The 27,444-nt window shown below is 44.1% G+C and overlaps 3 protein-coding genes across 3 annotated transcripts in view; 1 reads left to right on the top strand and 2 right to left on the bottom strand.

The window, feature by feature from the left end:
• Nucleotides 1-10,041, top strand: part of chd3 (chromodomain helicase DNA binding protein 3) — a 61,381-nt gene extending 51,340 nt beyond the window's left edge. The window contains 1 exon segment of the mRNA XM_080838780.1: nt 7,183-10,041. Coding sequence (XP_080694906.1) covers nt 7,183-7,295 — 113 coding nt within the window. The 3' untranslated portion in view covers nt 7,296-10,041.
• Nucleotides 10,042-11,265: 1,224 nt separating this feature from the next.
• tnfsf12 (TNF superfamily member 12) lies at nt 11,266-18,720 on the bottom strand. Its single transcript, XM_080839182.1, has 6 exons — nt 18,148-18,720; nt 15,535-15,616; nt 13,730-13,789; nt 13,617-13,640; nt 13,101-13,228; nt 11,266-12,388 (listed from the first exon to the last, which is right to left on the bottom strand). Exons 1-6 carry the CDS (start codon nt 18,319-18,321, stop codon nt 12,134-12,136), a joined length of 723 nt encoding a protein of 240 aa, XP_080695308.1. The 5' UTR covers nt 18,322-18,720; the 3' UTR covers nt 11,266-12,133.
• Nucleotides 18,721-21,251: 2,531 nt separating this feature from the next.
• sat2a.1 (spermidine/spermine N1-acetyltransferase family member 2a, tandem duplicate 1) lies at nt 21,252-24,364 on the bottom strand. Its single transcript, XM_080838871.1, has 6 exons — nt 24,274-24,364; nt 23,767-23,818; nt 23,560-23,643; nt 22,978-23,079; nt 22,830-22,870; nt 21,252-22,157 (listed from the first exon to the last, which is right to left on the bottom strand). The coding sequence occupies exons 1-6, from the start codon at nt 24,334-24,336 to the stop codon at nt 21,984-21,986; spliced, it is 516 nt and encodes a 171-aa protein (XP_080694997.1). The 5' UTR covers nt 24,337-24,364; the 3' UTR covers nt 21,252-21,983.
• Between the last annotated feature and the right edge of the window lie 3,080 nt (nt 24,365-27,444).

Genomic DNA, 27,444 nt, shown 5'->3' with positions numbered 1-27,444 from the left:
GGATGAAGTGTGGAGGCGGTGTTGAAACCCTTATTGTTCTTATTAAGTGTCGAGTGAGATCATAATTCCATTCTAATTAAACTAAATACCCCCAGCGGAGTGTTGGCGGGGGGGGGGGGGGGGGGTCCTGTGGCAGTCCAGGCCAGCGCAAGGCAGAGAAGAGAAAGACAGCCTGTTGTGTTGAGTGGCGCTTCTTTTTTATTTTTGTTTTGGTGAGAGATGTCAGTGTATTATGTGAAACACAAATGTGTGTGTGTTTTTGTTTTGAGGGGGGGGGGAGAATAACAAGAGTTCAACTAAGTGCATTGGTGGGATGAAATAACTGGTGTGTGTGTGTGTATATATATGTGTGTGCGTGTGCGTGTTAGTGTGCGTGTGCGTGTGTGTGTGTGTTGTGTGTATGCGGCACTGGGACTCCATTGGGACTTGAAGTGTGTTGATGTATGTAATCACCACATGCTGAGAAAGACTAAGTTGCTTCTTTCGTGAGGATTGAGTTTCTTTTACCCCCCCTCCCCCCCACTCACACACACTCTCTCTCGCTCTCTCAAGTGAAAAGGGAAAAAATGCAGTTACATTGATGCTCGCTGTGCCAAACTACAGCTCAGCAGAGCTCAGACCTCTTTTTTTTCATTCCTTTGCTTTTTTCCCTTTCTTTTCGCTCCTCGCAGACTTTTCCCCCCTCTTGATGTTGCTTCTGGAGATATTTTTATAAAGAGTGAGCGAGAGACAGAAAAAAAAGAGAGAGAGTGAGAGTAAAAAAAAATGACTATAGCCGTCTAGAAATCTGGAGGCCCAGGGGCCTCTCTCTCACTCTTTCTGTCTCTCCCTCTAGCGGGTCCCCTGGAGGCCTGTGCTAAACCCCTGACTCCTGTCGCTCGCAAAAATAGCCTCTCGGCCAGACTGGCCCCCTGGCCCGGCGGAGTGGAGGGCTTGATTGAGCTGTGGAGGGGGGGGTATCGGGTTGAAGGGGGGGGGGGGGGTTGAAGGGGGGTGACAGGGGGGTGGCTGTACGCAGTGAACTCAGGCTGGCTAAAAATATGAGGCGCACAGGGAGCTTGGGTCTGGCCAGAGGTCTGGCCGCAGCGGCCCCGTCTTAGACAGCCAGAGCGGGGAGAGCCAGAGAGAGTGAGCGGAGAGGACGCCAGAAGGACAGACAAAACAAGAGATTAATAGAAAATGAAACGCCTTCAAAAAGAAGTGGAAGGGGAAGAGAAGGAGAAGGAGAAGGAGAAGGGTGGTAGGGATAGTGGTGGGGGGGGGGGTTAGGAGTGGAAGGGGAAGAGAAGGAGAAGGGTGGTAGGGATAGTGGTGGTGGGGGGGTTAGGAGTGTTGCGTGAACTCCAACTCCCCTCCCACTCACAGACTGTAAATAAAATGCGAGTGCAGTCAAGTGACCGTTCTAGCTTCCTTCTTTTTTTTTCTCTACATCTCCACTATGTCCAGGCTTCTTGTGGTCTGCACAAGCAGCAAGCAGCAGATGCAGAAACATAAATGTCTCCAGAGGTGGAATGTGCATTTTATCGTCCGTATTCCCATTGTACTGCGTGTGGCGTCCCTCTGAACCCTAAACCCAATGATGGCCCTCTAAACCTTCAGTCTTGCCCCAGGGAAAATAAACAAACAAAAACAGTCAGCAAACTAAACTGGCAGAACTTGGAATGGGAGTGAAGTGGAGCCCCACCAGATACCCTCACCTTTTACTCATCACCATACCTTTTACTTTCTTTCATTCTTGTCATTTCTTAACTGTTTTGGCAACTGTGTAACCCTCACCCTGCATCTGAGTGCTTTGCCTCTGAGTGTCTCTATGAGACTGCTGACATCAACAGTACTGCACTACCACGACCTCCACCAAAACTCCAACCGTCCCGACGCCTGTTGCTCAGGCCCTGTTCCTCCACCCCATCCGCTCTCCTACAAGGATAGACCTCCTGCCTTAGGGGCCTAGCTTCAGTACCACAACTCACACTCGTTTCCCCTTACTTCAGTGTGTTTTTAGGGTCCAGCTATGATACAATTGTTCCTGCTCTTTGCCCAACCCCACCACCTCCACCTCTCCCTAACTACTGCACTACAACTCCCAGCTCGCACCTCTCCCGCTCCTACTGCCTCTGCTGCTGCTGCTGCTGTGCCTCCCCCTCCCTCCCCTCTGCAGTGTCTACAGTCTGCCACCTTTGTGCCCCCCACAGACGCCGGCTCCTGCCTGAAGACCAAGGAGCATGACGTGGCACAGCGCCAGCGCGTGGTGGACCTGTGGAAGGACGGCAAGTCGGAGGGCTCCATCGGGCAGGAGCTGCACATGCCCAAGTCCACCGTGCACAGCATCATCGTCAAGTACCGCGTCAGCAACACGGTGGAGAACCTGCCGCGCAACGGACGGCCCAAGAAGCCCTGAAAGGAACACCGCGGACGGGAGGGGGGGGGATGTGCGCAACACAGAACGGAGTGGAACCGAGCAGAACGGAGAAGAACATTCCATTTTCCTGTAAAGAGATGGGGAGAAAGGGTAGGGGAGCAGGGCGCCACATAATGCCTCCACATACAGAGAGACAGGGACAGAACAAGAGGGGGGAGAGAGAGGGACAGAACAAATGAGGAGAAAAAGGGGGATAGGAACAAAAAAGCAGAGGAAAAAAGAATGAGAGAATGGAGAATAGACATGTAGGGAGGAAGGGAAGAGGGAGTGGTGGGGGGGGGGGTGGAGAATAGACATGTAGGGAGGAAGGGAAGAGGGAGTGGTGGGGGGGGGGGGGGGAGAATAGACATGTAGGGAGGAAGGGAAGAGGGAGTGGTGGGGGGGGGTTGGGGTTTTAGCAGATAGAATGAGAGGGAGGCAAAGAGAGAGGGAACGGGAGGCCCTTTTTCCGACTTGAAAGAGAAGAGAAAAACACCTCTTGGCTGCTAAGGCAGAAGTGATAAAGTCATCAGGAGTAATGTGAACAGGCAGAGAAAAGCGCCAGAAGAGAGGAGGATTAGAGGTGAGGAGAGAAAGAAGAGGAGGAAGAAAGAGAGAAAGAGAGAGAGAGTGAAGGAGGTGAGAAGCCGACCAAATGAAGGAATTACTCTGTTGACCCTGTTTTGGCAAAAAAGAAGAGAGGAGAGGAGAGGTATTTGGACTTGTCAGAGGCAGGAGGCAGATGGTACATTCTCCAGCCTGTTCTCTCCACCTCTCCTCTCACTACTCCAGGAAATCCTCTTTTGCTCTCTCGCTCTTTCCACTGTATCTCTTTCCCTCAGTCCTTTACGCTCATTAGTGTCAGCCTCTCTTTTGTATTCAACTGGGTTGAGAGTTAGCATTTAGCACCGTGTGCCTCTCCTCGCTAATGCTTCCGAAACCCTTTCACTGTAGTCTCCAGCCTATCCACAGACACACACACACACACACACAAACACACACACACACACACACACACATATACACTTACACACACACACACAGACACACACACACACACACATGCACAGAGAGAGAGAGAAAGATGTTCTATTATGTTCTCTTTCCTCAACTGGAGTGTTCCACCAAGGTTGCTGTCACATTCCTGGCCTCTCCACCTTGGAAGACACTCATTAAGCAACAAGGTACACAAACCACAACTGGAAAACGCAACTGTCAGAGTCGCTCCGGTCAGTCACTCTCCACTCTTTTTTTCACCACCTCATACTGGAGATATCAAGGGGAGAAGAAAAGGGAACATGGGAAATCGTAAACAACACTTCTTTCTGGCCGAATCTACCCCCGGACCAATCAAAATGAACCTTGCAAGTGGAGATGCACCAGTGATAAGCGTCCCCTCTCACCTCCTCCTCTTTCTGTACTACACTTGAAAACACACCCAAGAGCCTCTGTGGTTGAGGGGGACGAGTGACCAGTCCTGGACCTGTTGCACAAGCAGCTGTGTGGTTGTAGCATTTTTCGTGGCTCGTGTGAGACTCGATACAGAAATAGAGTGAAGTGTGTGTGTGTGTGTGTGTTATTGTGTGTGTGTGTGTGTGTGTGTGTGTGTGTGTGTGTGTGTGTGTGTGTGTGTGTGTGTGTGTGTGTGTGAATTATGACAGAATGAAAGATGACTCAGTGTGGATGACTTGGCTGTGTTTGATGAGTGAGTGTGTGCAGTCGCTGCATGAATGGGAGCGAGACAAACAAAGACACCTTTGGCCTGAAAGTAAAAACAGTTTACTCCTGTTCACTCTCTCCCTGAAGGGCCTAACCTGTCAGACCGGCTTCCCTCAGCAAATCTCTACGCAGATCAAATGACTTCGATGCTGTGGGAAAATACTGTCTGGGTGCACACAAAGAGACACACAAGACACGCACATGTGCACACACACACACACACACACATATGCATATGTGCACACACACACAAAAACACACAAACAGACAGATAAGCATATGTGCACATACACACACACACAGACAAATATGCATACGAACTTAGACAGACATGCATAATTGCATACACACACACACACACATACAGTAATGCGTAAGGGCACACACACTCACACCCACACACGCATAAACATACTGTACATAAACACCCTCCTACATAAACAATAACCACTTTGAGCATTCTCGTGCGTTTGGCAAATATGATGAAAGAGCAAGCGAGATCTAGGGAGTTGAGGGAGATAAACTGGGCAACAAGAAGTGGCTCCACGCTTGCTTTAGTCTGCATGCAGCCATGTGTGATAAGCTGGAAGTGCGTGGGAGAGGAGGGGAGAGGAGGGGAGAGGAGGGGAGGGGAGAGGAGGGGAGAGGAGGGGAGGGAGTCAGGGCCTGTTCACTCGGCTGCAGGGGTCACTAATTCATTGCGTAACGGCAGTGGCTGTTTAGATCGGCTCAGATCAGAGAACCCTACTGCCAGAGTGCAGCACGCTACAGTCCTCACCTTCACACCACTTTTGTTTTTTTCTTTCTTTCTTCCCACTTTCCTTTCTTTTTTTCATGTGCATGGACTAGTAGTGAGTAGTAGTGCACGGCCGGCACACAGGCAGAGCTAACGCGCGAGAACCCACAGAGACGATGAAAGGGTGGTCGGGTCGAATCCTGGACTCCTTTGTGGATCTTTGAGATTGGCCTGCTGCCTCTCTTCTTCTCTCTCTCTCTCTCTCTCTCTCTCTCTGTTTCTCTCTCCTTTCACTCTGTCGTCCCTGTGCGGTCGTTGGGGCTGCTCCACTGCTCATTTTGTGACTAAGCAGGATCCCTCTCTGCATCACGGAGGCCTCTTTTGGCAGTCGCTCAACAACTCCCCCCCCCCAACACATACACACACTCCCTCTCTCTCTCTCTCTCTCTCCCTCTCTCTCTCTCTCTCTCTCTCTCTCTCCCTCTCCCCCACATACACATACACACACACACACACACACACACTCTCCCCCTCCAGCACTTGGCTTCGAAACGATCCCTGGTGCCTCTCGTACTGTATGGAACACACCACTATGTCTGCAAGACTCACTGAGCACTACCAATGAATCTGCACCACGCGTCTGATTCATCAAAGCAGACCAAAGAAAGTGTGTAGAAAACAATACAATACAATACAATAGAAATATGCAGTAACAGAGAAGCTCAATGTTTTATGCAGTAATGGAGAATTTTTTTTTTTTTTTAAGTCATTCACTTAATACCTCATCTTTGTAAGATTCTGGAATGTTCCTGCCCTGTCTGCATTGGGTGATCTGACCGGTAACGCCATGCTTGGTGAGGAAGGAGTTAAGAGATAGTAGTTCTCTAAGAACTGTAGCCTTCCCTGCTTAACTGGTCTGTTTTGTTGTCAACATCACCAACAGTTTCATGGCACTGATACTGAAGATTTGACATATTCATTCCTGTTAGGCGTTATTATTGCTGGATTCTGTTTAATATAGGCTGTTCGATCTTGATCCTCGTGAGCTACCCACCTGTAAAATGACATCATGACCTAGCAGAGTCTACAAATCAGATTCTTCTGAAGAGTTTGATGGGCTGAATCAGAGGTGCTATGATTGGGGCCTATTGTAAGCGGTAAAGCAGAATGATAGAACCCAAGGGAAACACCCAAATAAAATCAGATGCTCCTGAAAAAGTGGATGCGCTGATACTAATGGGTTAGACTGGGATTTAGCCAGACTGGGGCTTCAGTGTAGCTAGGCGTGAACCTGTACCTGAGGTCAAAGGTTATGAAGCTGGTGCACCAGGCTCTTTTCACTATTACACCAAAACCAACTGGCCATTTGATTCACGAGTCGGTGTATCTTTCTTCAAGGCGGGAGTTACTAGGCTGTCCCATTGCCTATGGACAGACCAAGTTAGTCATTCCAAAGAGTTGTTTTTGTGTAGCTAATAGACTGAAGCTTCTTCCTAAGCAACATATCTGCTATGCACTTGTACGTATGCACACGGAAGAAGTGTGTTTGTACACACACGCAGACTGCAAACCATGTGATCCTCAATCGTCATGCCTACTTTAGTCAACGTACTACCAAACTGAGGTTATTCTTGGCATTATTTTGTATAAATATGTATGAATACTATGATGATATGCAGTATTATGGTACCATGAATGTATAAGTTCCCTCATTAAAACATGTTGTCAGTTGATTTTGGTGGAGAGTGATCTTTGGTGTTGTAAGATAACATGTTCTATTGTAATTTGTATTATTTTTTTATATTATGACCTGCTTAAAATGGAAAGAGAGATGGAAGGCAAAAGCACGGAGGAAGAAACAAAAGAAACGGTTGAGGGACAGCAGGAGAGAAAGGAAAAAACTTAAAGGCAAAAAAAGAGAAAGAGAAAAGAATGAAGAGACCACAGACAGACGAGGAAAAAGAGAGAAGTCGCTGAAAGAGAAAGGCAGAAAGGAAAAGTCAAAACAGAAAAAAATGGAGAGGAAAAAGAAACGTAGGGAGAAGCGGAGGAGAGGAAGAGGTCATTCCAGCAGGTATGTGTAATTGTAGGGTATGGAGGCTGAAGACTAGTGTGGCCTAACCATGTTAATGAAAAGTCAAGATATTCTGGCACAGGTCTCAGAAGCCTTGAATATGATGTAGGTTTTGCAAGGACAAATGTGTGGAGATGAGGAATATATAAATATAAATATATATATATATGTGTGTGTGTGTGTCTGTGTCTATGTCTGTGTGTGGTGTGTACGTGCATGCGTGTGTGTGGTGTGCGTGTGTGTTTGTCTTCACAGTGCTTAATGGCCCTCCCATGATGGTGAAGAAGGAACAGCGTGAGGCTGAGCTGATGATGGCCCAGCGGGGGAGGGAGCAGAGGAGCGGAGAGGTCATCTGCATCGACGACTGAGTCCCACTGAAGTCCCTTATGTAGACCTCAAACACACACACACACACACACACACACACACACACACACTCCCACAGCTGGGTTGTGCTTTGATGCTAAGAAGATCTTGCCCCCTGACTGCTTTTGCATAGACTAGTGACATACGCACACACCTACATGCATAAACATATGCAGACATACACACACACACACACACACACACACACACACATATACATATTAATGAAAAAATGCTGTCCCAAGTCCCAAATCCTCAAACATCTGCGCTTACAATCTCCAGTCTCTCCAGTCTTGCCCAGCAAGCTTGCAAACACATTTGCAGACACACCCACAAACACTCCAAACCCACAAACACACTTGTGTTCCCAGCATCTGTTCTCCTCCTCTGCTTTCACATGTTTCACACTATCTGCCTCAAAGCAACTCAGTCCCAGAAATATTTTACACACAGGCACACACACACACACACACACACACACACACACACACACACACACACACACACACACACACACACACACACAAACGCTCCCAACCGTACGATGCAAACAAAAACAAAACCCTCACGTTGTTAGCTTGCCAGTGACCACGACATGAAGCTGCATGACTGTATGTGGAAAAAAAGAGAAAAACATTTCACCTCCATCGACCGGCATTTGTGTTCCCCGCAGGCATGCTTCACTAGCAGACTCCCGCCAATCACTCACCATGTCCGCATTCACACATCACGTCAAATAGTGCTTGCGCTTTCGCGACTCTCTCTCTCTCTCTCTCTCTCTCTCTCTCGCTCAAAAAAAAAGAATAACTGTCTCATCAGTGGCTTAATGTCAGAGAGAAGCATCAGTGTCCCTTCTACCATGGCACTCCAGAACAGACAGTCAGAGCAGACAGTCAGAGCAGACAGTCAGAACAGACAGTCAGAACAGACAGTCAGAGCAGACAGGCAGAACAGACTTTCACAGGCACCTTCCACGGGTGAATTGGGTCTGGTCAGGCATGCCGACGACGACGACGGGTGAACAGGCTTCATAAACAAAAATTGTGGCACTACGCATAGCCATTTCGTAGATGCATCATACTGCTATGTCATGGATTTCTTTTGTCCAGGATTTCTTTTAGCTGGAATGTAATGTGTATTAATACTTTAATGGCGAGATCTACCGTGTGTCGTGGTGTAAGGTTTGTAACCCCCCCCACTCAAAATGATGGCATATGTACGACGGCCTTAAGTATTCTGTTGATCAGTGCAATCAGTTTGAAAGTTTAGCCGTTAGCAGTGGGTCACTCCTCTGTCAGAGGGGTTGCTGGGGAAAGGGGAGTGGAGTCGGGGTGTTCTTAAAGACTTGTTTATGAAAGGCCTCACAACTGTATAAGTAGACGCAGGCCCAAGGCGGCCCTCTCTCAGAGAATGTTTCGTTCATTTTACAGTGGCAAGCTATTTCAAAGCTATCCTTTTACTTGCCCACCCTCCCTTATAAACCTGATACCCCCCACTCCCCCAAACAAAACCCCTTGTGACCTCTGTTCTGTCCACGACCTCCGTCACAACTCCCTCTCTTTCTTTCTTGTTTATTTTTCCAAGTTTCTAGTCCACCTTTTTACAAGTCTCTGTGATATCCTTTGCATATTTAAACTTGGTTCAATGTGTTCTCGTGTGTTTAATTCTTGTTATTATGACTACGGTTATTATTATTATTGTTGCCGTTGCTGTCGACATTGTCCTTGCTGTTGCAATTATGAAGCTTCTACCAAATTAAAAGACCAGGGAAAAAAATCAATTGAAACTATTTAGTCATTACTGTTACTGCTAGTTTTCGTTCCTCCATGTTTCTCTACATCAAACCGATCATATATCCAACGTTGGACGAGGAGGTTGAACGAACTTCGGAATTTAAAATAATAATTTGTCTTGCTTAAACTCTCTTCAGATAGGGCCTCGCTAATAATCCAGGCCTCTGGTCTAAACCCTGGAGACGTATCGAGACTGTAACGCAAATAACGCTATTCTCCAAAATCAGCAAGCTGGAAAAAACAAACAAACTCATGTCTCTGGAAGTAGACTCAGAGGCAAAGATATTTTTTTTGGTCTTTTGTTTCTCTCCTCACTCTTGGTTCACTCCAAATGTCCTGCACATGTACACACTGACATGCTGTACGCGCCTTAATCAATGCAGAGTTCAGTAAGTGCACAGAGCTCAAGTTAACCAGGAGTCGTCAACTCCTTACATGCTTGCTGTTGTAGTCTACATTTAGTTAGGCCTCAACCTGTACTGACTTCAGATCATTAGGATAGTAGAAAGAGTTAATTTATTTACCCCACAAGCAAACCCCTCTTCCCCAACCCCCAGTCCCTTGGCAAAGTATCCCTTTCAAATGAAGACTTTCAAATGAGTATTATGGCAAGTGATTTATTTGTCATTGAGTGTTTCGCAATTCCTTATTATAACTGAAAGGCTTTGTCAAAATACGCACTTTTCCCTTCTTTCCTCTCAGTCTCTCTCTCTCTCGCTCTCTCTCACTTTCATTTGTTTATTTTTTCAGAGGTTGTCTTTGTTCTTGTTTTTGCCTTTTTGTTTTTCATTTGTTTCTTGGTATCCGTCACTGTGTAAGAATTGTGGAACCGAACAATCAGTGACAGTGTTGTTTAGTCCATTCGGGCACCGTGCGGAACATGTCAATAATGCATCTCTCTTTTCATTTGTTCTCGTTTGGTTTGTAATAAAATAAAGTAAAACATCTAAAATTATACAGGTGTGTTATGTTGTGATATAAGACACAGGCAAGGCAAGTGGGGAAAACCACTGCGACAAAATCCTACCATCAGATGCTAATAGCTATTAAAGAGCCAGGGAAGAAAAGAGGAATTTAAAGACAAAGTGAATAATGCAACCCTCTGACTCATACGACATAAACTCACAAGTTTCATTGAAAGAGCGGTCCCTGACTGCCACTTTAAAACCTCAGTAGCCATTGTGTCACAGCCACAGGAAGTGATTGTCATCTGGCTCTGGATTGGATGAGTCAGGCAGTCCCTGGGAGTGATGTCATAAAAGCCCTACATCATGTTCTATCACCGTACGGGCCTTTTCAAAGGGCCTGATTTGATTGGACTATAGCTTCTTACTTCTGCAACTCAACTACTTAATGATCTATTTAGCCATAGCACAGAATGAATGCCAAACATTTTTTAGCTTGAGTACTTCATTATCTGGAGGCTGTGAAAGAGAAAACATTTTCGCTAGGATATTTACATTAGAGTACAGTTACACACACAATTTCACTTCAGGTCACCTTTGCTTTGCGATGCGATGCTTGCTTTGGATTGGATATTTAACAGTAAATCCTGATTTTGTGAATGCTGAACATGCATTTGATGAAAGCAACAATTTGAAAGGCTGTTAAAAAGCAGGAACAATTCGAAACATTTTTAAAGACAAGTGAAAGATATATGGAGCAGGGAGTAAGAACAGAGGAGGCAGGAGAGAGGAGAGGAGAGGAGAGGAATGCACAGAGCATGTTTTTCCTCAAAGGCTTTCAACTATTTGGTCGGGATTCAGATTCAGGAAGGGAGAGCAGGGGTTAGGGGGAGGCGCGAGGCTTTAGTGGGGGGAAACGTGAGGTACGCACAGGGGGTTCGGCGCAGGAAGGAAAAGGGGAGGCCGAGCACGAAACAGGAAATTCGGAACGTTTGCAAAGGCAGAGATTCTGTTTCAGATTTAATTAACAGAAATTACAAATATTTATGTGGTAAAATGCTGCTTAAGTACCGGACAGATAAACTTGGCAGTGTGCTTTAAAGACATGAAGACTTTCCTTGGCTGGAGTTTGTTTAGGTAAGTGGAAAAAAAACATGATTTTATTGATTAACAAATATATGAAAAAGATATAAAATTGCATACTGAAAAAGTTGCATTGATTTTGTCAATTCTTTGCATTCTCTGCGTAAATCCTCTTTCAAAAGGACCTCCTAATGTACACAAAATCACAAAACTTTCTTTTTTGTTCTTCTCTGACAGTGCTAATCCATTTTACGAGAAAATTACAAACAGAATATATGTCTCTTGAAATACACTACAATATCACAGATGACGGATAATCAAAGTGTAATAGGGAAAAAAAGGGTAAAAGTTCAGACATTGTAAAATGTTGCCATGACCCCATAACTCATTGAGTCTTGGATTGGAAGAAGAAAACATGGCTTAAGTGGTTGCAGAGGAGATCTACCCATGGACTGGAGCACACGCTTTCCCCACCACAGTCGAGACTTTTCAGCTCAACAGATTGTGACTTCTTGCATTTTGTTGTGGCTCCAGCACAGCACAAGAAGCACACCGTTCATCCAGCAGATGTCATCCGCAACCAGAGAAGCATGGAGATCCAACCACCCAACCCCCTTGAATCCCATCACTCATTCCGTTTAAGCTGTCCAGCGTTATTGTATGTTTAGAGGCTTACGGGTGAAGGCAAAGGCTGCTGTTTACAAAGTGTCTCTCCGACCAGAAAAGGATCTGTCTCTGCAGGAATAGAAAATAAAAAATAAAAAGAGGCAGACAGTGCACAGAGACTTTGGCGAGGCCTAGGAGGCAGATTTCTAAATGGGAGACTGCCTGCTTTGCCTTTTTACTCAGTCAACCAGGAAGAGTTATACCTCCCCCAACAAAGTTCGCCTACTTCTCCAGGAACTGAAATCCAAACGTAAGTGCACAAGAGTTTTGAAGGTTAATCTCTTTAAGACACAGGACAAGGCTTGCACCATCTCTCTCGCTCTCTCTTTCTCTCTCTCTCTCTCTTTCAGTTCATCTTTTAACGACCACTGTCAAACGTCTCCACCGATCCGCTCAATTGATCTTGAACAGTCCAAAGTAGTGTTTGCCGTTGTTCTTCAGGATCAGGTTGGGGGCCGTCTTGGCCCGGAGCTCTGCACCCTTGGTGAGCCTCAGCAGGCCTGACACCTGGCACGGCTTCAGGAAGTGGAACATGTGAGACCCAGAGGACGGGGTGGTCCCGTACCCCTCGATGCACTGCAGGGATGGCCCCCCCGTGACTGACACCTCCAGCTTCACGTACTGACTCTGGTTCTCATTGAAGTGCACCTGACCAAGACAGAGAACGCACAAGGAAGACAGAAAGACCCATCGTCAAAAGCAGTATGATATTGGGATCAGACTACACAAATTCAGCCCAATTTTGTACTTGCTGAAAGCTTCTGGAAGGACACGGAGCACACAGTGCAACATAATGGTAGAACGACGACGCGGCATCTGGGACGTCTAATGACACTAAGTCGAAAAGTCTAGCAGAATTGTTTGACAACAACTACAACGTTCCCACATTGACCAATAGGATGACTGAGTGCTCCCTCACCTTGATTTGAAAATGGCGAAGAGAAAGAGGGATGCTGCTGTTGCAGCTGTCAGGTGTTTTTACCATTTTCTTGATTCCAGGTATTGTGATTGTGAAACCACCTGATATTAAAACTAATCTTTGTATCTTCAAAACCCAATATTCGTTTTCCTTAATGAGACCCTCTGTATACATAAAGCGGACGTGATAGCTAGCTACATTTATGTTATGTTCTTGAGATAACATATGAGTTACGTTTGTTATGTTTGAAGGATACAGCCCATACTGTCCTATGTGACACGGACCATCATGAGGGACATGGTGTAGTGTGATCCCAGCATAAGGCAGTCAGAAAGGCCAGTGGTCAAACTGGAATTGGAACTTGGAATTTTGCAGCTGTGAAAACATTGAGAACCTAGAAAAGCAGCTTTGTGCCCACTTCAGGTCAGAATAAGCTCGTACCTGACAGTAGAGGAAGTAGACCCCAGAGCGTTCGACTCGAAAGGTGCCCGTCTCCGCTCTGTATGTCACCGCCTTGCTCATGTTGAGGAGTTCCTCTTCCCATCCCTTTATGAAACCTTCTTCACCCACTGCCAAAGAACACCAAAGCACACAATTCTTGAGATCATCACCAAACTGTAATGGCTGCTGTAATTAATACTTACGGTAGGTGGCTTACAGTCTGACAACTAGCATTGAAAGAAGCTCTTGGAAGGTGTCTGGGACTCTACTGAGATCTGGAGTGAGTAACTATAGTAACTATTGTTTCATCATACAAATGGTATTAACCAATCAAATAACTTCTAAGCAGACAGGCATCTTGTCTGCCAATCGTTTTGCAGGTACTTAGCACTCTGACAGAAGGTGGTGTGAGGAGAAGATTGACTCAATCTGGCAGGAATTAGAGAGCCATGCTGTCACATACAGCAGCATGAGAATGCCTTTATGATGGGTATCACACTCACTTATCGCACTTACCGCTCTGAAAGGACGTCTTGGTTACTGGAAGGGAAATAGATAAAGAAAATAAACACCAAATAAACACTGCATGTTTACACTTAGAATAATGAAGGATTACACAGTCCACTTACTTTCAAAATGGGACGCCACTTTTCGAAAGCCTCCATTTTTCCCATTTTTCTCCCTTCCCGCTTGCAAAAACAAGAAAGAGGGGAAAAACATAAACACAAATGTCAAAACTGCCTCAACAGTGATAAGATGTCGACTGAGGCCAAGGTAACATGCAGAGGACTACCCTGGCGGAGACATATACATTTAAAAGTGTATTGACATCTATGGTGATTGGTGAAACAGATGAAAAATCTTGATCGCTTGACCAGATGGTCCAGAGATCTGTGCTACGACTTTTGCAAAAGAGTTCTTTCCAGCACACACGCGTCCTCAAGCTCTGGATTCATGGAGCTCTTCTCTCCCTGCCAGCTGGTTTCAGTCAACAAAGGGGAGAGAGAGAGAGAGAGAGAGAGAGAGAGAAAGAAAAAAAACAGATGAGAAAAAAAGATGAGAGTGCAAAAAAGAAAGAGAAAGATGAGGAGAGGGTTGTTTGGCTGTTCCGTGACCCAAACGGGTTGTAAAAAAAAAAAGAAACCCAGGCAAGAAAGAGAGTGAGAGACGACGAGATCAAGAGAAAGAAAGTGAGAATAATGGCAATGGCCCCCGTTCAAGAAAAGACACAAGAAATAACCGAATCCACCCGGAAAATGGAGGGCAGAAGAGAAAGCCTCCTGCTGGTCCGTTTCTAGAGAAGGAGGTGGTTTGTTTTCTGCTAAATGTCTTCACGTCGTGGGAGGCGAGTGTACTCCTGACAGTCGGGCCCTATGTGCTCTGCAGGTTCAGATATGATATGTGGCCGGGCAAGAGAAGTAAGGGCTGCTTGCATCCGTAGAGACCACCTATAAGGCAGGAGCGCTAAACCCAATGCCAGCTGCTTCCACAAACATACAAACAAGAGACTCTTTTTCCATCTATTTTTGAACAAGCAGGCTGTTGAGTTATCAAGTGGCGGAATCAGATCAAGATTGCAGTCGTGCGACCTCGGAGTGACACGACTCAGGCGGTTCTCAAGATGCAGGGGCTCCACGTCCGCGTGACGCTTTTTTTCCCCCATCAGGCATCTGGGCTTTTTGGCCTGGCCATCTAGACAGTCCTTTGTAGCTCTGCTGTGCTGGCCGACCCCAGGTGCTTGCTGCTTTATGCTCTGTTTTTAACATGCAATCAGAGAATCTCACACACACATACACACACTCTCTGAAAATGAAAACCACTGCTGGAGAGTTGGAGGGAATATAACAACATGAAAACTATTTACGGCTGTCGAAAAGGAGAGAGAGATGGAGGGGCCCGTCCAGGTTTTTATATATATATTTTTTCTAAGTCTGCATGTGGCGTGTGGCGTCTCTGAAAGAAGGTCCTGGGGCCCAATGGTTTTCTGGCCGCGCGTCTCCTGCCCATCCAGACCTATAATCTTTGAGTCACCCAAGCGGCTGCCTACAGCTTCCTGTAGGGCAGCTTTTAGAATCCTGTGCCCGCTGGCGTTGACCAGGGGTGCCGCTCTGTCCGCTGTGGCTTTAAATATCGCTAGAGACACGCAATGCCACTGGTCAAGTCCAAGCCAGTGTTATGGTTGAAGTTGAACACTCATCAGTGTAAAATTCTCATTCACTAGTACTAGGTACAATTCAATAAATATTATATAACATTTTAAGTCAGTGACACTCCAAATTATACATTCATACAATCTAATCAAGGGTTCTAGTGGTCAGTCATGATACTATTCGTACGTAAGTATGAGGGTTTATAACACTTATGTGGCAGTTTAAGGAGCTCTGAATGTCAGACTAGAAGGTGAACTTCAGTGACATTCTCAGCCTCTCTTTACCTTGTCTCTTCAGCCTCCTGCTCTCCAGGATCTCTCTCTTCTCGAGGATGAGCTGGACGATCTCTCTGCGTTGGGTGTTCACCTGTGCACCAAGGAGAGAGAGAACCCTCTTTTACACACTATGCCCGAGGAATTGATTCATGGAAAGACTGAACTTGCACTGATGTTGACATTTTAAGTGTGCTTCCTTTGGAGATCCTATTCTAATCTAAGGAGCAATTAAGTGCGAAGCTGAGATTTTCTGTGGCCCACATAAACAAACCCTTTCTCCACATTTGGCACTGGTACACACATTTACAAAAAACAACCACACACACACATACCTTTTAATAAGTCTACCACTTCCTCTTTGAGAACCAGTTGCGACACCTAAAGCATTTTTTTTTCAGTCTCGCATTCCAGAAATTTCTTAACCCTCATGTTGAGACTGAGAGCAAAGCAGAGATGTAAAAAAAAAATAAAAAATCGCAGCACAATTTCTGCCTTGCAAGCAAACATTCTCAGAGCATCAGCGGAATTTGGCTCGAAGAGGGGCATTGTTGTTTTCCACAGAAAAAGATCATGTGCAGGGGGCATTTCTCTCTCTACTCTCCACAGCTGGGTGACAAATTCAACTCCGACCCCAAGAACTACATTTGGACTGAATTATGAATCATTAATTTTATGGCCTTTGTACACCTGTTCATGCCTTGTTTTTGTTGTTGTTACAGCCGCTGCATTCTCATTTTTAGACATCTTATCTTTTTTTTTGTTCAATGTATATTTATTGAGATTTTCAAACACAAAGACAGTAGACACAATAACACAAACAAACACAACACCACAAAACAAAACAGGAAAAAAAAAGTCAAGAGTGGTTAGTTACATGTAGTATATAACAACTTAGTCAGAGTCAAGGATCATGGTCATTTGTTCAACATATACAATAAATGGACGCCATGCTACATCAAATTTTTCTATTGATCCATTTACAGTATATCTCATTTTTTCAAGCTTAAGAAAAAACATCACATCACAGATCCATCTGCCAAAGGAAGGGGGGTGGTCACTCTTCCAATTCAAAAGAATGAGTCGCCGTGCTAAAAGGGAGGAATAGGCTAAACTATTTAATTGTGGCTTTTGCAGAGGGAGATCGTCTGCAGGTACACCAAAAAGTCCAATGAAAGGACAGGGATCAATAGTTAAACCTAAAATGGTTGAGTATACCTCAAATATTGAGGACCAGAATGCTGTTAGACTTGAACAGGACCAAAATGTGTGATACAGAGTGGTAGACATCTTATCTTAACTACAGCAGAAGCTTTCGTAACAGGAATAACATTTTCCAGATGCACAACTGAGTGGTCTCTTTGAAAATCCTAGTGGAGTTCATCTGTCATTTTATTGTGTCTAATTCAGTTCATATCTGCATTGTACCAAGAGAACAATTAAAAGTTCATTTCAAAATAGTGATACGTTCCAAAGACCTGCTTTGAAGCATGATCCTTTTTCCTCTTTATGTTAACTGAATTGGTTACTGAATAGGTACATTATCTCTAAATGGGCATTGGCCCATTGAAGCAATTAGATTGTTTTATAATGGGTCATCATATCTTGGAAAGCTGCATTTTATCAGCCAATCTCTAATATGATCTAATTTAACCAGGACTGTAGTTTGATTGGTTAGATCTTTGTTAGACGTGATGTTAGATATCAATGGCTGTCAAATAAACAGACTTTGTGAAACCTGTTGAATTCTACGTTTGCACTGTGAGTTACCTTAGAAAGATGCGTTCAGTTGATGTTTGTGAGAGTTGAGGGGATGTTCTACTGACACGGCATCCGCAAATTAACAATAAGCCGTTATTAAATTATATTTTAAGGCTACCGATAGCGTTTAAAGAGAGTACACATGATAATTGGTGAGGTACAATGGAAACGTAGGTGGTGTATAAACATACGGTGCGTGTGGCTACGATACATGCCATCCCTTGAGCAGCATTTTGCGGTACAGCTCTTGACTTCTTTCTGAGTTTTAAAGGACTGATGACAAAGCGTCCACAATACATGCATTAAGCAAAATATACTTAACTGTTGTTGACAGTTTATTGGTTGCAAATCACTTAACCATAATTACACACGTGCGTAAGAGGCGTATTTGGCCACGTTGTGAAACTGAGCCAAGTATTCTAGGGTTTCCAGTAAATTGCGCTAAAATTGGAGTGAGTTTGGCAGCAAAGCGTTTACACTTGGCGGAGACACGCAGACTAAATAGGCTAAGTAATCATTCGCTGCTTTATGTGGACAATTTCGGTCAGCAGTAAAAATGCCGTGCGGCACCCCCAGCAGCGATGCGGCACTTTGTGCAAATTAAGAGCCACTGGGTTGTGACATGTGGGCTGTACATTTTTCCGTGAACCGCTGCGAGCAGACGACCGCCACAACGTTTAAAGCGTCCGTGGAGTTGCTCTGGTTGCGTAACACTGACCAGGCAGAGGAGGAAAAAAACTTATTGGATAATAAAAAATATTGATTGGGTTGCATAATTTTGGTACTTTCGCTGTGCTGCAAATCAAAACAAAAATGCATGTAATTAAATGCTCATTTATTGATTTGGGTTGGTTTGATACTCACTTGCTCCAGGCGCTCTTGCAGAGTTGTGAAAGATAAGGACAGGTCCCTAGTTTGTCGCCATGTCCAGACTGTAAACAGGGCACTGCACAAAGCGAGCACCAATGCGAACACCGCCATGGCTGCCCATACAAACCGAAGTTTGCGTATTTTTCTCCGCTGCAGAATTCGATGCATTGTAGTGGTCGCGAATCGTTATTTACCATTTCAAAGACTGTAAAATAGAGGCCCCTTCTTCATCCAAACGCACATACGTATGCATGCATGTGGCCAAATTGTGCGCTTCTCGTCCATTAAAAGCAAGTGCAGAGGATTCAGATGCTGCGTGGTATAATGTTGTCAACCAGTTTTTTTGACAAACTGCTGGCAAACTGACATGCTGTTCGCCGTAGTGAGTCGCAAATGTTGTGTAGGCGCACGAAGAATGCAATGCTCAGAGTGTAACGAATGTTAATTGCGTTTGTCTAGGAATCCAAAGCCTACGTCAAGCAAAATATTGATTTTTTTTTCTGCACTAGCGTGCCTACTGAAGTCCAGCCTAATCGCAAGTTCTGCAAGTTTAAAGCGCAGCACAGATGTCTCTCAGGATTGCATCCTCGTATGAGCCCCAGCCGTGGACTCCACTTCCTAAAGTGCTTCTTGACAGATCTGCAGAAAGGTCGCGTGTCTGCGTGGGCATCATGAAACCCGGGAGCACGTAGAAATGCCCTCACGCAGCACTACTGCCCGGAAACGCACAACTTCACCACTGTCAAACGATGAACTTCCCTCTCCCCGAAGCGCCAGGTATCTTTTTGCGTTAGCTTGGCCCTGCCTCCCGTGTTAAAATTGCAAGTTCTCTTCGATCGCTCTCTAACATTGACTAGCACAAAGCTATGCTGAGAGCAGTAAAGCCTATGTATCAAACATTCTGAAGAATGTAGTTATTGGATCTAGGCGAGCTCTCTAACTCGGTTTCTGATCTTCTCTCGATGTCTGTGGGGAAAAAATGTGAACAGATGTTAATGTAGGCTGCAATATCAGGAAGAGGATGTATTGAAATGTAAAGCTGAGTAATATCGAACAATGGCATGAGATGATCCCGACTGGAAACCAAGTCAGTGCAGCCGCACTAATTAACCTGATTGGATTACACTTGTTGGAACAGTGAACCTGGACAGTGATTTTATAATACAGGTTCAACTACCTACCACACGGTGGCACTGCTATCCAATTTATAATTGATGTGCAATTCCGATACTAACGCATGGAGCAGTTTTCTGTAAGCCCTCAGTGCAACCCCTTATAAAACCTTGGCATAATTTGCACCAAGTAAGTGAGGTCCAATGTCGTCCTGATATTTTAGACAACGTTTAACATTCTACCCAGGAGTAGACTGGCAACAATAATAATAATTCAAAAAAACAAAACTGTTTTTTTGTATTATTTGTGTCCGGCAACAATATTGAATGTGTGTTTGTTCCTGCTCCTCCTTTCCCTTTCTTTTCCAGTGCCACGTTCACCTGTGTTTGTTTATGTTGTTGGCCAAGTGAGTATTTAACAGACGTCATTTTTACTGCTGGGCTGAGTATCACATTATGTTATGCCTTTAAGGCTATAATGATGAGTAGGCCTAGTATAGAGGTGTTAGCAGCCCATGCTCATCATTTTATAAAAGGGATGGTGCATCAATTCAACATATTTCCATGTTTATTTTACCCATTTGATGTCCTCGCTGCAATTACATATCCCACCAGCCGTGGCGCTGCAGATTACACTGTCTTTTGAATATCTGTACATGCTATACCAAAGCCATGTTCTTTAATGCTGTGGGCTATATATTGTAAAAAATAAACTGATCGGCCCAACGGGCAAATTCCTGAACCAATGGCCAGTCTGCGCCTGGTTCTATCGATATTCTATCTGCATGAAAAAACAGACAGCAATTATTATTAATGCCTGTTAAATACGTGTTTTAGTCCCTAGGTGAAAAAAAACTATAAAATACGCATTTAACAAACTTACATTATCAGCATAAACGGTAATATGGCACAACTGTGAGATGTGAATATCTGAATAACACCTGTTCTCCCATTCTTGTCTTGCTTTCCTAAAATAAACGTCTTTGACATGACATTAAAACAGCCAGAGAACAGAGATTTGCCCGAAGCCCTCAGTCAAATGAAATGCTTTATTCAGAAAGGTAAAGCCTGTTCCTTTGGAAAATAATTGTACCTAACAGTAGTAATATAGCACAGTGTTCTCACAGGCCTCCTAGAAGCCCAATGATGTCAATGACATATACCCACAGCAGCATATGTGTAAAACCATGTACACCACATCACATGAATATCAACTGCACCAAACACAAAGAGAAATGATTTACACGTGTGTAGTGCAATAGGGTAAACGGGTATTACTACAGAATGATTCATGGCAGAAATGTATGCATGTGTGGGACAATTTAGTCTCAGAACATCAGCATAAAAAAACAGCAATTGTGCAAAGGATTCAGGTAGATAACAGGTAAATGGGAGCAGGTATTTTTCAACATTATGGGTCATTATCCTACACACTGCTTAGAGCAGAGACCCCATAGAGTGCTGTAGACAACCTCACTCACAAAAAGACATTTTTGAGGAGACACTGTGCAGATATTTTTTTTACAGACAACCACACAACTCTGTCACTTCAAGTCACCATTAGCTACTACTCCTTCTACCACAGCATTGTGCTTTTGCTACAAAATACAACAAGGACAGAGTCATATTCCACCGACTGATTCATGTTATGTTTGCATTGAGGGATTTGACTGCTTCTACACAGCAATTTTGTCCTGTGTCACATAGCACCTAGGTGACATCGTCATACTTGCGTAGGTCGGTCTGTGACGGCTAAAAAATATCTCGCACCCTTATTCTAGCTGAAAGATGAATTTTGTATTCAACCGTTAAGAGGTCTTCCAGCAGTTTTATATACAGGATCCTAAAATATGCAAATACAGTACATTTAAACAAGCACAGGTCTTGATACTCACACACATAGACAAGTAAGGTGACAGGCTTTCTCGGTTTGAAAGGGCCACTAGAGCTTTCTGTTTCTGTACACGTTTGTGCTTTGATCTCATTTAGAGTGATAAACTCACATTTTCTTTACTAGAACTCAACTGGTTTGAAACCATCTGCAACATTTCAAATGTCAATTAGGACGATCAATGAACTAATCCATTAATTATAAAAGTTTTTTTTTTTTCCTTTGCTTTTCAGCACTCCATTACTTCATTTCAGCACCGTATCAGTCACAAGCTATACTAATAACTTACCAATGTAGTGTAACCATTGTCCATATCAAGGAATGGACAAACTTTGTCCATATCAAGGAACTAACGGGACAGCGGTTTAGTTCAACGAGATGAGCACAGTATGATGCAATTTGGCTGTAAGAGAAATCTATTTGCCGAGTTTCACAACTTAAATGACTACATTTTCCGTCGCACTATGTCTCACTGTCTCTGTAGAGCTATTTAAGGAGTCTTTGGTTCCTATCCCAACGTATTAATCTCACAAAGGAATACAGCAAAGATGTGACAAGAGGCACGTGCTACACTATGACATAAGAAGTAGATTTGAACATCAGCAGTGAACAACCTTTTTGCTGCAAGTTGTCCAATGCTGTGAAAGGAAGGGGGGTTTACCTCAGACCTTAGGGTCAATGGCTGAAAAGGTTGGGAAATGTTTCAGACATGGTGCGAGTGTGTGTGTGTGTGTGTGTGTGTGTGTGTGTGTGTGTGCGAGTGTGTGTGTGTGTGTGTGTGTGTGTGTGTGTGTGTGTGTGTGTGTGTGGGATGGTGCTGCTGCTTTTTATGAATCCCCCTGTGCAAGGTTCTCCAGTGCCGCTCCCTCACAGCGCATGCAGTGATAGCCCATGTCAGCAGTCACGTCGAAGCAACCCTGGCTGAGGTAGAAGTCCAGCGACGCCTTGTTCCAGTCAAGGACAGCGAAGTTCAGCTGATTGCATCCAGCCGCCATTCCCAGCTTTGTGGACATAGGGGGGTGACAATTACCATTAATACGACAAAATAGGGTTTTAATATATTCAGTGTTAACTATGGAAACAAGTGGAATTTGTGCAAAATATGGGTAAGATATATTTCTATGTCAAATATAGATACATCATTGTTTATATACATTATCAATTATACAATATGTATTGCCAATACTCATCAATTCAATTCAATTCAATTCAACAGCTACAACCTATACCTAGCAGAAGCATTCCTCTTTAATTACACAGAATAGTTTATATATAAAAACACAAGTGTAACCTGTGTTGTGCATTTGAACTCTCAAAATGGGAGTCAGGCATGCAAGCATGGAGGCTAAAACCCATGGGCGCTAGCACATCTGTTAAGGTGTAAGGGAGTGAAGTTCACCAACTGGCTCCTGTTACACTCACCCCCCTAAACCTCACTCCCAATCCGGGTCACACCACAAATGCAACCTGATTTGTGCAGTCAAGCACAGTTGTGCACTGAACTACACCATTAATACTGTTACTTGAACTCATAACCTCGGGCATGGGAGACAGGCATGCTAGCAAAGAAGGTAAAACCCATGGGTGCTAGCATCTGTCGCTAGCATGTCTCTTAAGGTTGTCAGGGAGTGCACCGCTGGCAACCATTACACAACGTCAATAGTAACACTCACCTGTGCCACCTTACTCATCAAGGCCTTCCCAATGCTTTTGCCTGCAGTGGAAATACAATATTAACACAAAACCTTACTTACCAGTTACTCCATTTGTAAGGGTGTTATGTGGGTCTGTTACATAAGACAATAGCTGATGCATACTGACCCCTGTATTCTGGCATCACATAGAGATCTTCCATGTACACGGCTCTCCCTTTCCAGGAGCTGTATGTGTAGAAATAGAGAGAGTAGCCCACCTTGGTGTGCCCTAATGCAAGCAAGCAAACAAACACACACACACACACACACACACACACACACCATAAGTCATCTCCTTTGCATGACCTAAAAACAGTCAAGGAGTTAATGCTGCAGGACAAATTACATACACACACAAACGCACACTTACAAAGAGGGGCACTTAAGGACCACATTCTCTCTCACACACACTCACTCACACAAACAGACACACATACAGTACAAAGCATACAAGGACACCCATTCTTAATACAGTGACACCCTGCATACACTCACAGACACACCACAACTACAGCAGAATTGAAATAGATGACATTTTTATGTTATGCAATCTCTGAATGCTAAGGTACTTCATGTCCTGACAACGACTTAGAACAACAGCATGCAGAGGAGGCCACCAGAGATCAAGCTCTGCTGTGTTGAAAGGCTGTGTGGTGACCTGTGACTAACATGCACTCATAAATAGAGGTCAATGGATGATCTCCCTCACCGTCTTTGCTTCGGTGCTGTTCAGGCACCTCTGCGATGATTCCGTGGAAAAAGGGATTTTTGGAGAACCCATCTTGCTCCAGGTCTGGTTGAGCAAAACATACACATTTCAAACACATTATATGTATTAGGACAGTTCTAGTGTGTTTCTATAGTCTCAAGTGGAATAGACTGGATTCAGAAATGCCTGAATAAATAAACAATTTACCTCTCTGTGTAATTTTCACATGATCTGAGACCTTCTCATATTCGGCCAATTCCTGCAGATGCACACAACAAAACACAGTAAGCCATCATAACACAGAGCTGATCTGAAACACATCATTGATACATTCCTGCGTATTTAACTGTTACATCCCAATTACTCCTTAACTAACCAACATGCTACAAAGTTGCAGTGTTCTGCGAGCTTCGGGATGGGTGACCCAGCCCGGGTCCTGTAGTTGATTTACATTTTAAGGAGTAAGGTTCCAAGCATAGTACACAACAAATGTCATTGAGAGCTACTGAAATTATGTACAAATCAAAACGGACATTAATGTCAACATGACACATAATTGCTTTCTGATTGTCATGCCAGAGGATAATATACCGCGGGTGTCGGTGATGCAGCCTCCCGATGCAAATATCAAACGGTGCTGCTGTGTCATTCATGACTCTGATTCTCTACACGTGCGTGAGCAAGGGCCGCGTGCTCTTTCCTTTTTTATCTTACCAAGATCATCCGCGAGATGTCTTTGCAGTCCTCGAGAGTAGCTGCTCGAATGGTGAAGTCCATGTTTCCGCCCAACCTTCGCCGCGGTAGGGGAGTGTAGACCACTATTTGCAGGTCACTGTGCTTGGCGATACAGGGCGGATTAACGCGCGTATGAGGAACTCCTAGCTACCGTTTACATCATAACGCTAGCTGCACAAGCGATTGTACTCAACCAAATAGCGCCAACCCCTCGTGTTGTGGCAGCCACTGGAAGCGCTCAATTGTCAGCTCATTACGAGCTATGAATTACTTTTAAATCCAGAAAGCATAATGCACCAAATATGCATGTGAATGGACCCCATGCCGAGTGTTCAACATACGTTTAGGACAATACAGCTCCTTTTTTTGTCAGGAACACAAGTTTCTCACATTTAATTAACCTGACTTTGTTTGAGAGTTGGATTCTGACTCACAATTCCATTTCTGTCTCGCTCTCTGTCTAACACACCAGGCATAGGCTACCCACACGTCACAAAGTGTTCTTTTGCCCTTTTTCCAAGAAAAGATACTTCATGACGCACGCTGTGTTGTGTTGGCGCCAGAAATAACTCGTAAATGCAACCTTGTAAATCATGCTATAACCTTGTAAATCATACCCTCAACGGAAATATATCTGGCAATTTATTTTGTTATAGACTACCTTTAATATGAAAATGTATTCACGGTGATTGATTGTGTCATCTGGAATGTGTGTGACACATCTGTCAACAATCATTACCTCCGCAAGGAGTTATTGTTGTTGGCACCGTTTGGTGTTTGTCAGCATTAAGCAAAAACTAGCTGGTCGATTTTCATGAAACTTTGCGCCCGGTGGTGGAGCATGGTCCAAGGCAGATCCCATAACATTTTAAAACGGATCCGAATCAAGGAATGTTTTCACTGAGGGTAGGGCATTGTTGTATCTGCTGGCCTTGGCGGTGGTCTGCGCTCTACGAGCGCCCTTCTAGTGTTAATGAATGTGCCACACCTTTAAGACCATACCTACGGCTGCCCGAAACCAGCCTCTGTCCAGTCCAGCTGGTGTAAGAACACAGTTTACTGTTGAAACGCAAAGATCCCAGCATTGACTACACTGTTTTTACACGTTGATTAATACAGAAATAGAATATCACAGGGCTATATTTAGACACCTCAATACGGGCGTTTGGACAAACATTGGGTGGGGAGGAAGTCAGTGGGAGAGGGGTGTTCTGTCATTCGAAACCGTTATTGCCAGTTCTGCCCCTAAAATCGGATTTAAAAATAGCTCAAGTATTCAGCCAAGGAGGCGTCTGACTAATGGACCCTTTCTTCCACGCAAGCAGCAAGTGTTCCAGCTTTTTCCATCAGCATCCAGAGGGCCGCTGATGACGTTTAGCACAAGGATGCCGAATGGGGTTTAGAGCTGAGCTTTTCTCATGAGATCAGTAAACGAGCGCGTCAGTTGTACGCGAAACTCCAGGCCAATCACACATTAAGCCCAAATATATTATAATCTAATGTAATATCCATTACATTTTGGTCAAATTCAGCGAATTGCTCTTCACGGTCCTCTAGCTGTCCTTTCAGTTTTTGAGGTAGGCTAAAACTTCTGGCTCTGTATACGGGAAACAAACATAGTTGCATCCGACCGAGCCATAAACAAACCCAACCAATCAACACGTTGTTTCAGAGGAACGGAAGGGAGTGGTGTAATTTGATTGATATGTCAGTCATTCAGTTGCTTTTTATAGGTTGTGGGGTTAACATCATCGTGCCTCACAGGTCAATACTGAAAGACCGTTGAACATGCGTAAAATGTTTTCAACTGCCAACGTTGAGGGGCAGGCTACTTGCCCACAAAGGGAAGACTGCTACGAGAGGTACTGACCCCTACTCAACATTTACAGGAATGTAGCCTATTTGGAATATATCTGACAGCTCTACCATTGTCATATGTAATAAGTATATGACAATGTTAGATAGGAATACAAATAAAAACAAGCCTACTTCTTGTTACCCTGGAAATTAAATTATTGATCATGTCGTGCACTGCTCCACAGCGACATCTGGTGTTAGGCCCCACTGGTCCCTAATGTAGAAACCATCGATATCTTATAAAGGCTAGATTTTTCGACCGCAGATGGCGGCCATTTTGCGTCAGTATAGCTCTCTCACCCTTAACATTGTGTTGGTAGTGGTAGCCTACATACTTTTTAACTTGCTCAATTTTCAACCGATTTTCAAACGGGTTGGTTTGTTGTAAACGTATGACACTGCATGCTTATGAAGAATCATAAACATGGGTTTTTATATGAAAATAACATTGAACAAAACAGATAGGTGCAATAAATACACATACACAAGCTATTTATGTAAAAATCAATATCTAGGCTACTAAAACTCAGCATACAGAATGGCAACAGGAGATACATGTATACTAGTATTATCACCTTTATAAAAGCAATATTACTGATATAATAAAATAAAGGTGATCCCACGGGTTCTCGTTTAAAGGGAACGTTCAGAGCAGGCTGCACAAAAGTCTGGCATCTTCATTGGCAATAAAGTCAGCAATTTCCGGGCGAAATCATAATGTAAGATGTTAAACAAACCAACCCGACTGGAAATCATGTGCAACTTCAGTTTTATGATGTGTAGCTTACGTTATATTGAAAAGAAAAAACAATTAGGCTATGCCTCGCCAATTGATGTAAAATGACTGATACACAAAAGCCGTGATACACAATTAAGCTGCACATTTCAACATGTCCAAGCATCCAGAATTATTACCAAGGTAATGACGTTTGTAAATCAAGTCATTTGTAAATCCGTCAAGATTTCCGCGAGATAAGAGTGTAAACGATTGTGAAGATCACTGACGTTACCTAACGTACCACTGATCCCTCCCGGAAGCTATACTGTCTAAAAATGGCCTCCTGTGCGGTCGTTCAAAAGTCCGCCGTAATACATCTAGCATTATGAGATATCTATAGTTAGGGAAAGATATGGATATTTATGAAAATCTGTGAACTAATTTCTTACCAATAGATTTTTTTACCATGTATTCTTACAGGTGTCTAGAGACACCACACAATTTATCCACGGCCAAATCTCATGGGAATCTCCTGGACAGCCTGTCAAAGTTGGGGTGCCCAGAAGGTCTGTGTA

This window comes from Sprattus sprattus (assembly GCF_963457725.1).
Source record: "Sprattus sprattus genome assembly, chromosome: 5".
NCBI lineage: Eukaryota > Metazoa > Chordata > Actinopteri > Clupeiformes > Clupeidae > Sprattus > Sprattus sprattus.
Note: the sequence above shows the minus strand (reverse complement) of the source record. Positions and strands in the feature narration are given on the sequence as shown.

What these genes read in the sequence shown, in the direction of transcription:
- tnfsf12 (XM_080839182.1), bottom strand. Translation starts at nt 18,321, where the DNA reads ATGCATCGAATTCTGCAGCGGAGAAAAATACGCAAACTTCGGTTTGTA. An exon ending in CAGGAGGCTGAAGAGACAAG is followed by an intron (nt 13,790 to 15,534) that starts GTAAAGAGAGGC and finishes TGTTTTTGCAAG; the next exon opens with CGGGAAGGGAGAAAAATGGG. An exon ending in CAAGACGTCCTTTCAGAGCG is followed by an intron (nt 13,229 to 13,616) that starts GTAAGTGCGATA and finishes GTTCTTTGGCAG; the next exon opens with TGGGTGAAGAAGGTTTCATA.
- sat2a.1 (XM_080838871.1), bottom strand. Translation starts at nt 24,336, where the DNA reads ATGGACTTCACCATTCGAGCAGCTACTCTCGAGGACTGCAAAGACATC. An exon ending in ACATCTCGCGGATGATCTTG is followed by an intron (nt 23,819 to 24,273) that starts GTAAGATAAAAA and finishes GTGCATCTGCAG; the next exon opens with GAATTGGCCGAATATGAGAA. An exon ending in TGTGAAAATTACACAGAGAG is followed by an intron (nt 23,644 to 23,766) that starts GTAAATTGTTTA and finishes TTGCTCAACCAG; the next exon opens with ACCTGGAGCAAGATGGGTTC.